General features: G+C 31.7%; 2 protein-coding genes across 6 annotated transcripts in view; both read right to left on the bottom strand.

Annotated features, from left to right (window-relative positions):
• The window catches only part of LOC128025874 (golgin subfamily A member 4), a 30,869-nt gene extending 25,622 nt beyond the window's left edge, over nt 1-5,247 (bottom strand). The window contains exons 1-6 of one of the 2 annotated variants that reach the window (XM_052612450.1): nt 4,882-5,247; nt 2,133-2,180; nt 1,929-1,985; nt 793-891; nt 570-711; nt 286-482 (exon numbers count right to left, since the gene is read on the bottom strand). In XM_052612450.1, coding sequence (XP_052468410.1) covers nt 286-482; nt 570-711; nt 793-891; nt 1,929-1,985; nt 2,133-2,180; nt 4,882-5,232 — 894 coding nt within the window. In that variant the 5' untranslated portion in view covers nt 5,233-5,247. The remainder of the gene's footprint in view (nt 1-285; nt 483-569; nt 712-792; nt 892-1,928; nt 1,986-2,132; nt 2,181-4,881) is intronic. The other variant, XM_052612451.1, reaches the window with a different exon arrangement.
• An 885-nt stretch (nt 5,248-6,132) lies between these two features.
• Nucleotides 6,133-12,955, bottom strand: LOC128025879 (golgin subfamily A member 4-like). Of its 4 annotated transcripts, none has more exons than XM_052612462.1 (4): nt 12,714-12,955; nt 11,238-11,315; nt 9,423-9,524; nt 6,133-6,228 (listed from the first exon to the last, which is right to left on the bottom strand). In XM_052612462.1, the coding sequence occupies exons 1-4, from the start codon at nt 12,774-12,776 to the stop codon at nt 6,148-6,150; spliced, it is 324 nt and encodes a 107-aa protein (XP_052468422.1). In that variant the 5' UTR covers nt 12,777-12,955; the 3' UTR covers nt 6,133-6,147. The 4 variants fall into 4 exon arrangements, 2 of the variants coding, with proteins under 2 accessions (XP_052468422.1, XP_052468423.1); XM_052612463.1 differs by having other exon boundaries at nt 11,238-11,312; nt 12,714-12,950; XR_008186278.1 differs by lacking the exon at nt 9,423-9,524 and having other exon boundaries at nt 6,146-6,228; nt 11,238-11,312; nt 12,714-12,933.
• Nucleotides 12,956-13,869: the final 914 nt, after the last annotated feature.

Raw genomic sequence — 13,869 nt, 5'->3', positions numbered from 1 at the left:
AAAATACTGAATTATATATATATATATATATATATATATATAAGTTAAAAATATAACTACAACAAATTCTGCATTAATTAAAAAAAAATACTAATAAAATATAAGAAAAAAATTTAATTTTGTAATTTTGCTCTAGAACACAATGTAGATTGCTCAATAAATAACCTCATATAGCGTTTGATCCTGCTGCCCTTCTTTAACCACTATGCTACAGCTACCAATGAATAAATCCCTAACCAAAACCTAGATGTTGTTCATGTTTTGTTTTATTTAATGTCTCAGTACCTTCATTTTCTCAAGCTCTTGCAGTCTCTCCTGCAGCTGCTGCTGTAAAACCTCGTTCTCGCTGCTCAGCTGAGCGCTGCGCTCTTTACTGGATCGAATCATCTCTTTACATCTCTGCAGGAGACTCTCTTGCCTTTTGATTCGCTTCTGAAGAGCCTCAAGGTCCACCGCGCTGCCCGGCTCTCCGCTGCCCTCTGCTGGCCCCACACACAAAACACAAACAGGTTAAAGATGACTTTGGTGTAAAGAAAAAACGTTGTGTGTTCTTGGAGACCTGCACACACCTGTGTTAAGCGTCGAGCCGTTGTCTTTCGAGGGGCTCTGAATGTCAGAGGTCGCATCAACCGTATCTGTGGACTGAGAGGTCTCAACTTCTGACGAAAGCACACCTCCAGACGCCTGCAGACGCTTCTTCAAGAGAGAAACCTGAAGACAACAGCTTTAGTATCACCTCAGATGACTAGGAGATGCACAATACAAGATAAACACACACACACACACACACACTTGTGTCTGAAGCACAGTGATCATCTGGTCCTTCTCCTCGAGAGCAGCATCAAACTCCTCCTGCAGGTGTTTCTTGGTCTGCTGGTCCATCTGAAGCTCCTGAGGAGGAGAGATAAGGGCTCAATGTCTCAATATTGTTCAAAACTATATATTAATATTTAAATCTACAAGTCCTATATTTATGTTGCATATGTTATATAAATAATTTGAAGTATTTAAAGAAATGCACTTATATATATATATATATATATATATATATATATATATATATATATATATATATATATATATATATATATATATATATATATATATATATATATATATATATATAAAATGTATAAAATATTATATAAAAATAACTATTTGAAAGAATTGTAAAAAATTATATAAATATAAAATAAAATATACAAATAACTGATTATATACAATTATCATACAGCATCAAACAAAAATTATATCTATATATATATATATATATATATATATATAATTTATCAAATTAATTAAATACAATAAAAAACATATATTTTTATTTATTTTGTTTTATTTATTCTTTATTTTATTCTAGCAAAAATATTTATTATATTCTAGCATTTATTTTCATAAATGTATTCTTTTAATTTAACTAAATTACTAAAATATATAAATATATATATAAATATATATATAATATAGACATGTTTTTAAAATAAAACTACAAAAAATTACAAAAACAGCATATTTAGTAAAACCTTAACTAAAAATGAAAATATACAAATAAAATATTATAAAATCGTATTCATATGGTATACTATAATAGCACCGCTTCATGCATGGTTTATTTTTATTTTATTCATGGTTTATTGTATTTTATTATTTTTATTTTTATTTTTTACTCCAATATTTCATATATTGTGCCCATCACTCACACAATCCATTAGAAGCAAGCAGACAAATTCCTACACTCCGCAAACATCTGAAACTCTGGACCATATCTCTGAAACATGTCACTTTGCAGACGTTCGCTGCTTTGTGAACGCTGTTTCATGCTGCCTTTAAATACACCGTGTGAACCGAAGACTAATAGAGATATCAGAGGTAGAAAAACATTGACGGTAGAGCTGTGATGAAGAATTAATGTGTTCCAGACGAACCTCCCTGAGCTCTCCGATTCTTCTTAGGGCTTTATCTTGACTCTGGCTGAGGATGGCCTGAGAGAGAGAGAGAGAGTGACAGACTAATATCAGCTCCAAACCTCACAGCAGAGCAAATCGAGCGACTCATTAAAGGAAAAACATCAAGAAAACATTCCTCCAGCTGCACCTAAACTATCATTTATTGACTGAATATGACATTACCTGAGTTTTCTCTTTATCTCGCTGTACAGTTCGGTAGGCCGTAATCAACTAAGAAAGGAAAAAGAGAGAGAAAAACATCAGTCTATTAATAATGATCAACTCTTTTCACGAATCAAACGGTCCCATGCCCAAATCAGGGACCACAGGCATGTAAAACTACACTATTGATTAGTTCTGCCACTAGTCAATGCATCGGGCTTGACTTCACTAGTTCAAAGCAGGAGAACAATTCCTCATTTTAGTGCAACTTTATAAAGCTAAATAAAATACTACTGGAAAAACATATTTGAAAAGGTCCTTCTGACATAATCTAAAATAAAATAGAATACATCTAAAATAAAAGTAGAAAGTTTTGTGCTTAATAATAATAATAATATTAACAAAAACAACAAATCAATCAAAACAATTTTAGAATTATTTATACACTACTACTTGTTAATATTTTGAATTAGCTTTTATTTTCAGGGTTTTACATATTCAGTTTTTGTAGTTTTGTTACATTAACAGATTTTTATTCATGTTTTAATTTGCACAATGTTATGATTAATTGATCATTTCAGCACTTGAGCAGAAATGCATGTATTTCAGTTAGTTACCAGTTTACACTTAAATCTTTGTCTTTTTTAGTTACTTTTGTTATGTTTTAATATAAACTTGTTTGCAATTTTGTATTTTATCATTTTGTAGTTTTTATTAGTTATATATCCATCCATACATCCATCCATCTACCCATACAAAGCTTTAATATTTTTTTTATTTCCATTTTAATTTCAGTAATTTTAGGATGGATTTAGTATTTGAACTATAGTATACTAACTAACTTTAGTATTTGAATTAGTTGCCAATTTGTTTAAATTAGTTCTAACTTTTGTTAAAAAAAATTAAAAAATAATATCTTTCAAATAACCCCCCCCCAATCTTCAATATATATATATATATTTTTTTTTTTTGCTTTCTTTCAATTACTAAAAATTATTTTAATAGCTTTTAATAATAACACTGTTTCATATATCAGCGGGTCTTATTTTACATTAACATGATTTCAGGAATAACAAAGATGATCCATTCCATCCCGGCCATGTTTACAGTACAGTATGTGTTTTTCCAAACAGGAAGTTCTTCAGTGTTATCTGGGACACATCACTAATTACACCACGATGCTAACACCTGATCCTCCTGAGGTGGACCGAGTGACGAATAATCCACATACTGTCAGAGCAGTGCATTATCTGATCAGGATTAATATGCACAGGCAGTAATACAGGCCTGGGCTCTCCTTGAACAAATGATCTCTAAATGAGGGTTTAACCATATGCAGCTAATTTGATCGATTTATCATTTCGCCATTATCTCAGGAAACACCCTACAGCAGAGGGAACACAGTGATTGCAAATGAGCCAAAGAGCTTTAATGAAAACTAAAACAGTTAAAACTCAGAAAGCTTTTATATTCAGTCTGGGCTTCAATTTGCATTTAACTCTATGCATCAGGAATGGAAGAACTTAAGATTCGGTGGCTATTTGGACATGTCAGCAAAGTCTGTCTGAGCATGCAACTTGCAATATTTCTGGTTAAATTACTAATGGATAACAAAGATTGCAGTTTCCATCTCAAGTATGCATTGCTTTGATTTAATGCAATCTGCTAACCTCTGGTAAGTAATTAAGAAACAAATCTTTTGAACTACACAGTCAACACTAGAAGCATCTAAAATAGTGTTGCATTGCATTTGATGTATAAATACAATTCTGTTGCACAGATCACAGACTGACAAGATAAAAGTTGACCAGCTCTGAAGGATAACTGTCAGCACCTCTGCTTCACACACAAACTCATTAAGTGTACAAAAAGCAATAATATCAGGCAACTATCCAGACTCATAAAGAGGTGGAGAGATCATAAACTTCATAAATATGAATCAAAATGCTTCTTTTAAAAAAATTAAATGTGTCAATAAGACAATGCTTTTACATTAAACAACAATAAAAGCTATTTGCAGCTTATGATAGTTCTTCAAGGCCACATACGCCAAAAATATAATGCATTTGTAGCCTAAACAGAAAAAAAGGGGTAAATCTGACTTTTTATCTTACAGTTCAGACTTTATTCCCTAAGAATTGGAGATATATACTCAGAATTACAAGACATGAATTGGGAGATATAAAAAATAAAATAAAAATTTACTCTGAACTGCGAGATACAATTGGAAAAATTTATTTATAGTATAACAAGCTTGTATCGACCACGGATAAAAACAATTTTTTAAAAAGAAAAATTTGCAAATGTGAGTAATTATGCAAATGGGAGTAAACATTTGCCAATTCTGACTTTTCTGATAATCCAGGCTTTTTTTCTCAGAATTGTGTTTTTTTAATATTTGGCAGAAACAAGCTTTAATTTTTTTTTTTTTTTTTTTAAGTAGACATAACAAAATGTTAATTGCTTTTACCTTGTTTCATGATTCATAATCTCATAATTCTGACTTTTTTTTCCCGCAGTTGCAAAGAAATAGTATGGATTGTGAGACAAAATGTTGCAGTTGCCTTTATTATTTTATTATGTGATGAAATGAGCTTCATATCTAACAACTAAAAACTGTGCCAAAACAAGAAATATTGAAGCTTGACTTTTTGCAAAAGTGTTATATGTACAGTTTCTGTAAGACCCTCCCCAGAATTAAATCTGATCAGCAATCAGCAATCAGTCTGACTGATCAAAACCGATCAGATCACCCGAAATGAACGCTCACCTCGGAGTACTTCCCCCTGTAGTTGCCAAGGCTCCTCTCGACCCGGTGCAGGCGGTTCAAGAGCTGCTCTTTAGACAGACTCTCGACGCTGCCGGGCGAATCCTCCGCCTCGCTCTCGACGTCTGACGAAGGGTCGTACGCCGGCGTCGTCTGGGCCTCGTTCTCTCCGACGAGAGTGAGCGATTCTCTGGAGGAGCTTCGGACCAGACTGTCCCGGGAGCCGGAGCGAAAGAGCCCTTCACCGCGGGCCGAACCCCGGAGCAGAGACTCCACCGAAGAAACCTTCTGCTGCAGCTTCTGGGCCAGAGACTGAGGAGTACACAAGCATCCCAAATCATAACAATCAGACATTAAATAAGAAGATTCTGTTGTCAAACTGTGATTAAGCCTGTTACTCAAAAATGACAGCAATGACCAATCATCAGAAATACAAAAACAACTACAAAAATGAGCTAAATCGAACAATCACAAATATAATATAAATAAATAAATAAAATATATATATATTTACAATAAATTATATACTTAATGTTTATTATATAATTGTTTATTTTTTTAAATGTCACATTTTTATTTATATAATTAACAAAACATGATAAACGTGAATTGGTATTTACGCAAACATAATTTGATGAAGTTTATGAAAATGTACATTTAAAAAGAATTATGCTACAGAATTTTACACGTAATACTTCTTTTGAGGGAAAATGTGTTTAATTGGCATTAAAAAATGCTAAAGGGAGATGTAATGTCCGTCTGGCACATACAGTAATGTGCTAAAGTCATTTTGTTAAATTGTTTATATTTTTGAAGGAAGTCTCTTCTGCTCAGCGAGGCTACATTTATTTGATTAAAAATACATTAAAAACAGCAATATTGTGAAATATTTTTACAATTTAAAATACCTGTATTCCATTCGAATATATTGTGAAATATAATTTATTCTTTTGATACGCAGCTGTATTTTCAGCATCACTCCTCCATTCTTCAGTCACATGATCTTCAGAAATCATTCTAATATTTTGATTTGCTGAGGTGCTCCTTCACATTTTTGTAAAAAATGATTTATTCTTTAAAGAACTCTTAATGAACAGAAAGTTTTAAAGAACAGCAGGTATTTCTTTTAATAAAAATAAATCTACATCACTGTGTATATAGTTCTAGTGTTTCAAATAATCTGCAATGCATGTCATCTGGTCACTTCAGATGCAATGTGAACAGATTCACTTTTAACATTTCATGCATGTGAAACACAAATAAGGCACTTTAACTATTACTTGCCTGAGGAGAAGCAATTTCATCTCCGTTCAGACTGCCTCTCGGAGAGCTGCCGGCTGCTTTAACGCTCTGCATCAGAACAGAAGCCACAAACATGAGTGAAAGTGTGTCTCTGCAATCAACAAGTCAGGTTAGTATTCCTCCGGCCCATCGTGCTGCACCCCGATTACTCTGGGAGCAATATTAGCTTTGCTATGAGAAATGCAGGGGCTTCTGGTTACACCAACCCTAACCTCATGCAACTCCGAGAGGAACACATGGGGTTAAACACAAACATTACTACTGCGTTACACAAACGAGGAGTTAAACACAGCAGCACTACACTAGCAGCTAATCTGCAAGAGAAGCTGGTTACTGAGAGCGTGAGAGTTTGTCATTGATAAGTTCGGCAGACGAAAGAAGTCATGGGTAATGTTTCTCACTTTATAACATGATCGTGATGTTCTACTTCAGAGCTGAATGAGTTTCAATACAAATGTTAAAAAGCAGCACACACACACTGTAAAGTTATTTCTTTTTCAGGTATAACACGGTCAACAAGGCTCTTTTCCAAGAATCTACTGTTTAACGTCCAATTAATGTTGTCCCAATCTTAGCCAAAATTTACATTTTACAGTCCAACATTAAATATAGTACAAGTTAAAATAATAATAATAATAATAAAAATAATAATACAACTGTAGTTGTTGTTTTTCTTATCATTATAAAAAATATTAAATTTTTTAGTATTATTAATATTATAATATATAATAATAATAATAATACAAATATAATCTAATAATAAAATATATTATCATTTATAATAATAAGAGCATTAGCAATAATAAAATGTACAAATTATTATTATCTACTGCCACTACTAATACAATTAATAATAACAATAATAATATATGAATGATAATAATACTATTGCTATTGTTATACTTTATATTATAAATAATAATAATAATGATACAATTTTACTAGTAATAATGATAAAATATATTATTTATAATACTAAGAATACTGATGGTAAAAATAATAATAATAATTATTATTATTATTATATAAACTACAACTAATAACTACAATGATAATATTTTTAATTCTTAATATTATAATAATAATTACAATAATTATCTTATAATTATTGCAGTTTACACGTGGCTCAGATGTCTATATTTGACAGTAATATAGTTATTATAACTATTAAACTGTAATCTAGTTGTGGGAGGCATTCCTATAGAGATCATAAATCACTGTTGCTTTGCTCAGTTGATAAACAGCAAGACACGAAGAACTTGATTATGAGAAGACTAATAAATGCACACAGTATTTCAGTAAAAATCGAGCCATCTATTAATGCAATATGCTGGAAACAGCGTTTTGATGCAAACTTTTTTATTAAAGTATTTAAATCTAAAATCAACAAGTGAAGCTCGCTTTCTGTCTGCTGTACATGTAGAAGGCGGCAATCCTTCAATCAATCAAACACTTCAGGCCAAACGTTATAAACACAACTAATAAGACAGCATTATCAGATATTTTGCACTTTGAAACCAACAGTTTCCTTTACATCATACACAAACAATTTCAGCAAATAAACGTGCTTTCATTTACAGTTTAGCATGTCATTGTAGTGTATTGCCAGACAAGGAAACTTTGACTATGTGCTGAAAAACAAATGTTTCCACATCACAGCGTTCAGGTGTAAAGGACACATACCATTCTGCACATTTCTCCCCAATGAAGATGATAATGAGGCCAGTAATACGGCAGATCACATGATCAGTGTTTGTTTGATGTGATTGGTGGTGCTGTGTGTCAGCTGTGGTGTGTGTGTAATGAGCTCAGGTGTGTGTGGAGGATTGTAAATGTAATCACAGTAAATGTAGTGGAAGAGCAGTCTGTTACCGTGTGAAGTGTCTTACTGTAAAGCTGCTTTCTAAAACTAATGACAGATACACAGGACTGTAAAAGGGTTCAATATACTGGCTTCTTATTCTGTTTCAGAGCAGTGTTTCTGACATCGTTAACTAACATGATTCAAAATAGTTTGTGTTTATTTGAAATAAAGCTACAATAAAATGATACATTTGATTAAAAAAACGTTACATTTCTAAGCAAATAGAAATGCTGCTTTGACAAGTGAACTAAAATGTATTAATAAAGTTAAAATGGAAATAAAAATATTGACAGATAAACATTTAAAATGGTTAAAAAAGCTATAATCAAACTTAAAATTATAAATTAAATAAAAAAAATCTAAAACCTATAATCAAACTTAAAATTATAAATTATTTAAAAAAAAAATCTAAAACCTACATTTAAACTTAAAATTATAAATAATATATTAAAAAATATATTAGTATATAAATAATACTAAAACAAGAGTGCCTTGGCTAATGTAACAACAGCACAGATTTTAATATAATAATTATTATTATAATAATGAAAAAAAATATAATAATTATTATATAAATTATAATAATAAGCAAAGCAAAAACTTTAAAATGAACACCTAAAATGTTCAAAATATCAATAAATAATTCAATAGTATAATAATAATAATGTCTTCAGTTAAGAAACTGTACACAGTTGTGTCTAATTAGCATTTTTCTCATTCTCTGACAATTCTTGCCAAGCTAGGACTCCATAGAGAAAGCCAATGAATGTATGTACTTGTATTTACAGTAGTGTATAATATATATATGCGTGTTAGATTTAACCCTAACTAACCCTAACCCTTAACTGATTAACTTAACTGTTAGATCCTCCTTAAAATTATTCAAACTTTGTTTTTCAAAAGTAAATTAGGGTAAAATAACTAAAGCATGACAATTCATTGGGAAATATTGATACGAGTCATGCAAAAGGACCTTCAAATTTGGAAACACCTTTAAACAGAGAATTTGCCAAATCAGTTTCACGAGGAAATCAAAATAACTCAAAGGGAACAGCAAGGGTACATTCAATCTATGAGGACACTACTTAGGGAACGAGTCAGGGAATCCAAGGCATTATCTAACACTACGGGAATAACATTCATTCCTGGAGATGCCAAATTAGAGGAACCATTCCGAGGTCCGAAAACGCACAGATCAGGCCTAACGAGGAACGCAAGATATTAGATGCAGGGGTTAGAAGCGAGATGCCTTTGAGTTATGCAGAGACGCTCAAGAAGAAAAGCTGCAAGCAGGGTGTTACTCAGCAGGCCTCCTCTATAGCCCATAACCTCCAAAGGCATCGCAGACGGGACGGGGTGAGGAAGAGGACAGACTCACCGCACTGGGCACCTGGGCCGCTTTGGGTCGTTTTGAGTGGTCCAGAGCAAAGATAGTATACTCAGAGAGAAAAGCAGGCTCTGCTATCATCCCAGCCAGCAGCTGAACGACCCCCCCACACGAGTCAACGCATTAATGAAGAGCAATGAGAAAACAACACAATGAGTGAGAGGACAGAAAGAGAGCCAGAGGATGAGAGAAGGACATCTGTGGAAACAGAGAGAGAGTTGAGACAGCCCATTCACACTGAAGCTGCAGAGCGACGCTGTTTGAGGTCTCTACCAAACCTGATTCTCTTCAATGGGACTGGCATCAAATCCTGATATATTCTGTGTATAGAGACATCAAAAAGGTACATCTAGCAGTCTTTGGCATAGAGGAAATTAGGGCTCAAAAATAAAGAGGAGTCCACAAAGCTGTGCTGTCAATTTATTTTACGTTTAACAATGATATGCGAAGTTTTTGAATTAAGTCTGAATTAAATATGTCTGTGAAGTTTTGACTTTTTCATGAAGAATTAAAAAATATTAGAGAAATATAGCACAATAATATTTAAAAGATTTTTTTTAAATATATGATATAAATACAATATTGAAATTATATTATTATATAAATTATTCTATTTTATTACATTAAATTAATATATAAATATAATCACTTTTTATATGAATATTATGTAAATATATTAAATATTAAATAAATATTATATATATATATATATATATATATATATATATATATATATATATATATATATATATATATATATATATATATATATATATATATTTTACTTATTAAAAATAAATATATAAAATATATACATTAAAAAATATATACATTTTTATAAATTTAAAAAAATATATATACATTTTTTTTAAACAATCCTTACATAAATACATTTAGAAATTGGTGTTATTATACTAATTGTCATGGACTGGTAAAAATGCTGTCAGTGCAATCAAATATAAATAAATAAATAAATCTTTATTGTTGAGTCCTGGAAATGCTGAGATGATGAATTTATTCTGAGATCTGATGGAAATTTCAAAAAGAAATACAAACAGAAAATGTGGTTGAAAGACAAAGTGCAATCATAACCTCAGCTCACTGAAGAGTAAACCAGTTTCCCTTCAATGGAGATATATTTATTCTGAGGTACATTCTATTTAAGCTACGATTCATAAAAGAGGACAAACATCAATAATTCGTGAAAAAGCGCCAAAGGATAAACCAAGCAGAGTCTCTGAAAGTCAGAAGATGCATTCATATATCATTATTTATCATGTTTAAATGTTCATGCTTCAAATAAGGTTTAATGTCACGGTCCAGAAATGACAAAACTGAAAAATCTAGACTATTATTAGATCGCAGTAGTACAATAATAGCATGTCGTGTGGTAGCCAACCAGCTGTAGATTATCAAACTGATTTGAAATCTCTGCACAAAGTTCTCTGTAAAACAAGAGGTAGATCATTTCACATTTTAAATTCACAGAATAATAAATCAGATTCGTTTCCCCTAGACCAATTGCAGGCCCAAAATGTATTTATACACTTAAAGCGCGTTTAATATGTATAGCTATACTGTATAGATTTACTGTAAAGTCACGTTGCATATCTCACACGTCTGACAAACACCAAAAGATCACCTTACATTGTTGACTATCGTTTTAAAAGCCTGTGTTATGACAGTATGAAGTATTTTTGGTCATAACAGTTCAGATATTCTACACTCAAGAGTTAAAGGGCGTATCTGGCACATGTTTACATGCACTCAAGAGCAGTGAGAGGACAATGAGGGCTGAACTCTCACCTCTCGGTCACTTGGGGAGGACGGGGCATCTTGGTTCAACAAAGGGGGCTGAGCGCGCCTCTCTCCTGAACTCACCTGCTGGACACAGACATCAAGTCACGACAATCACAATCAGAGCACCAATTACACTGCTGGTCTAAAGTTTGGAATAATTACAGTTTTTATGTTTTTGAAAGACGTCTCTTCTGCTCACCACGGCTGCATTTATTTGATCAAAAAAATACAGTAAAAACTGTAATATTGTGAAATATTATTACAATTTAAAATAAATGTTTTCTATTTGAATACATTTTAAGATGGCATTTATTTATGCGCTGCAAGGCTGAATATTAAATTAAATTAGAAATTAAATTTATGCATTTATCAAATGCTTTTATCCAAAGCAACTTACAGTACATTCAGGCTAACATTTTTTACCTAACATATATTTATAAATATATATATTTTTTTCACCTTTAACTTCCAGATTTTCAAATATTTGTATCTCAGCCAAATACTGTCCTCCTAACAAACCATACGTCAATGGAAAGCTTATTTAATCAGCTTACATATATCTAAATCTCAGTTTCAAGAAACTGACTCTTATGACTGGTTTTGTGGTCTGAGGTCACACACACACAAAAATACATATATCAACAAGGATGCATTCATTTGTAACATTAACACAGGACAGAGTTTAAACCGGTTTAACTGTATTGATTTCAACATGGATACAACCAAATAAAATTATATTTCAATATGTTTTCAGTGTTTATATACATACACACGCGCACACACACACATATATATATATATATGTGTGTGTGTGTGTGTGTGTGTGTGTGTGTGTGTATATGTATATATGTGTTTATATGTATGTATGTATATATATATATATATATATATGTATATATGTGTGTATATATATAATAAAGAGAAAAAGATACACAATAGATAGATATAAATGACTTTTTTCAGACTCACTCTGAAAATTCACATAATAATTAAACCAAACAGACTTGAATTTCAGCTGAAGTAGAAGTTTAACCTCTCAGTATAAAGTCTGTTTAGGGAAACCTGCTGAAGGGCCTGGGCTCTGGTAACAGGTCGAGCTGGTTTGGGGCTCATTAAAGTACTTGACAGACAAGACATGATCGTGGAAACGTGGTATTAATAAGGTAACTTCTAAGAACACCACTGTACATGTCTTAAATACAATGGCGGTACCATAATAATATTTGAAAATGCAGCTGGGGATAGCACAATGAAATTATACTTATGAATTAATACGGTAACACTCAACAACACCATGGTCAATATTGCTTCTTGGTACTGTTTTGTTAGTGTATAACTAATCCAATAGTTTATTTATGAACTTAAGAGCAAACAATGTCATTTAAATCTTTAATACAGTAATAAGAGTGTTAGACTTCACAACTGTAATAGATGTTGTGTTTTGTTAGCATATATGCTACATAAACAAACCGCTGCACTGACCTGCGCGCTGCTCCGCTGAGGAGACTGCTCCTCGATCACCTTCTGCTTCAGCTTCTTAAACATCACTCCATGCGTTTATTGCCACGTTAGAAACGATTTTACTGTACGTTTAACAGAATAAGAAACTTATGTGTATGTGTGGATGAGAGCAGTGCGCAGATGCAGCTGACGTGGAGGAAAAGTGAGTAGCTACGGATCCACGAGAGGCTCAGAAAGGACGATTGTGAATTATTGATTCGCTATTTCAGTAGAACATGAACTGAGACGGTGCTGTGCGACACGTTATAATAAAATTAAAAAAAAAACTGTGAAATCTAACATGGTAATTAAATTCATGTACCAGGGTAACAAGGTATTTTCTAAGAATACCATAGTATTTCTGTAGTAGACATAGTTTGTTACTGATAATAGTTTATTTTAATAAATAAATATTGATTCTTTAAGAGGTCTTATGATCAAAACCTATACACACACACACACACACACACACACACACATACCTACATGTTTATATTTAAGAAATATTTGCATGTATATGTTAATATTTATATGTGGTTTATATATAACTATAAATATATATATTACATACTGTATATTTCTTAAATATATACATGTCTGCGTATATTATATCCATATATAATATAGTCTACATATTATTTTCAAGAATAATAGTTATATTTTAAAATAAATTGAACACAATATAATAAAATGCTAATAAAATAATAATATAATTTAAAAGGCAGGCATAATAATAAAATACATAATATAATTTAAAAGGCAGATAATTATGTTGTATTTTATTGAAGACAGCATACAACACTTGTTAACATTTCAGTGTTGATTTATAAGTAGGAATTAACTGACATTAATTCAAACACATTTCAACACTGAAAGTCGGTCATGTGCCGGTTATGCTTTATATTATTTATTCACAAACATAAACAGCCAAACTTCAATGAAATTATGTGCATATCATAATTTGACTTAAATGACTTGGCAGAAAAGTTTATTTTATATTTTGATTGCATGAATGATCCTTAATGATAAATTTGCTTGTGTTTTTGTAATGTAAACCCAATTACTGCACAAGTAAACTGAAACTGGCTGTATAATTACACACTTTGCATGATCATAAATAACCTTTAACCTGTCTTTA

The sequence above is a fragment of the Carassius gibelio genome, chromosome A13, assembly GCF_023724105.1.
Source record: "Carassius gibelio isolate Cgi1373 ecotype wild population from Czech Republic chromosome A13, carGib1.2-hapl.c, whole genome shotgun sequence".
Classification (NCBI taxonomy): domain Eukaryota; kingdom Metazoa; phylum Chordata; class Actinopteri; order Cypriniformes; family Cyprinidae; genus Carassius; species Carassius gibelio.
This window is presented reverse-complemented; position numbering and strand designations above follow the sequence as displayed.

What these genes read in the sequence shown, in the direction of transcription:
- LOC128025879 (XM_052612462.1), bottom strand. Translation starts at nt 12,776, where the DNA reads ATGTTTAAGAAGCTGAAGCAGAAGGTGATCGAGGAGCAGTCTCCTCAG. An exon ending in CTCAGCGGAGCAGCGCGCAG is followed by an intron (nt 11,316 to 12,713) that starts GTCAGTGCAGCG and finishes GTCTGTGTCCAG; the next exon opens with CAGGTGAGTTCAGGAGAGAG. An exon ending in CCTCCCCAAGTGACCGAGAG is followed by an intron (nt 9,525 to 11,237) that starts GTGAGAGTTCAG and finishes GGGGTCGTTCAG; the next exon opens with CTGCTGGCTGGGATGATAGC.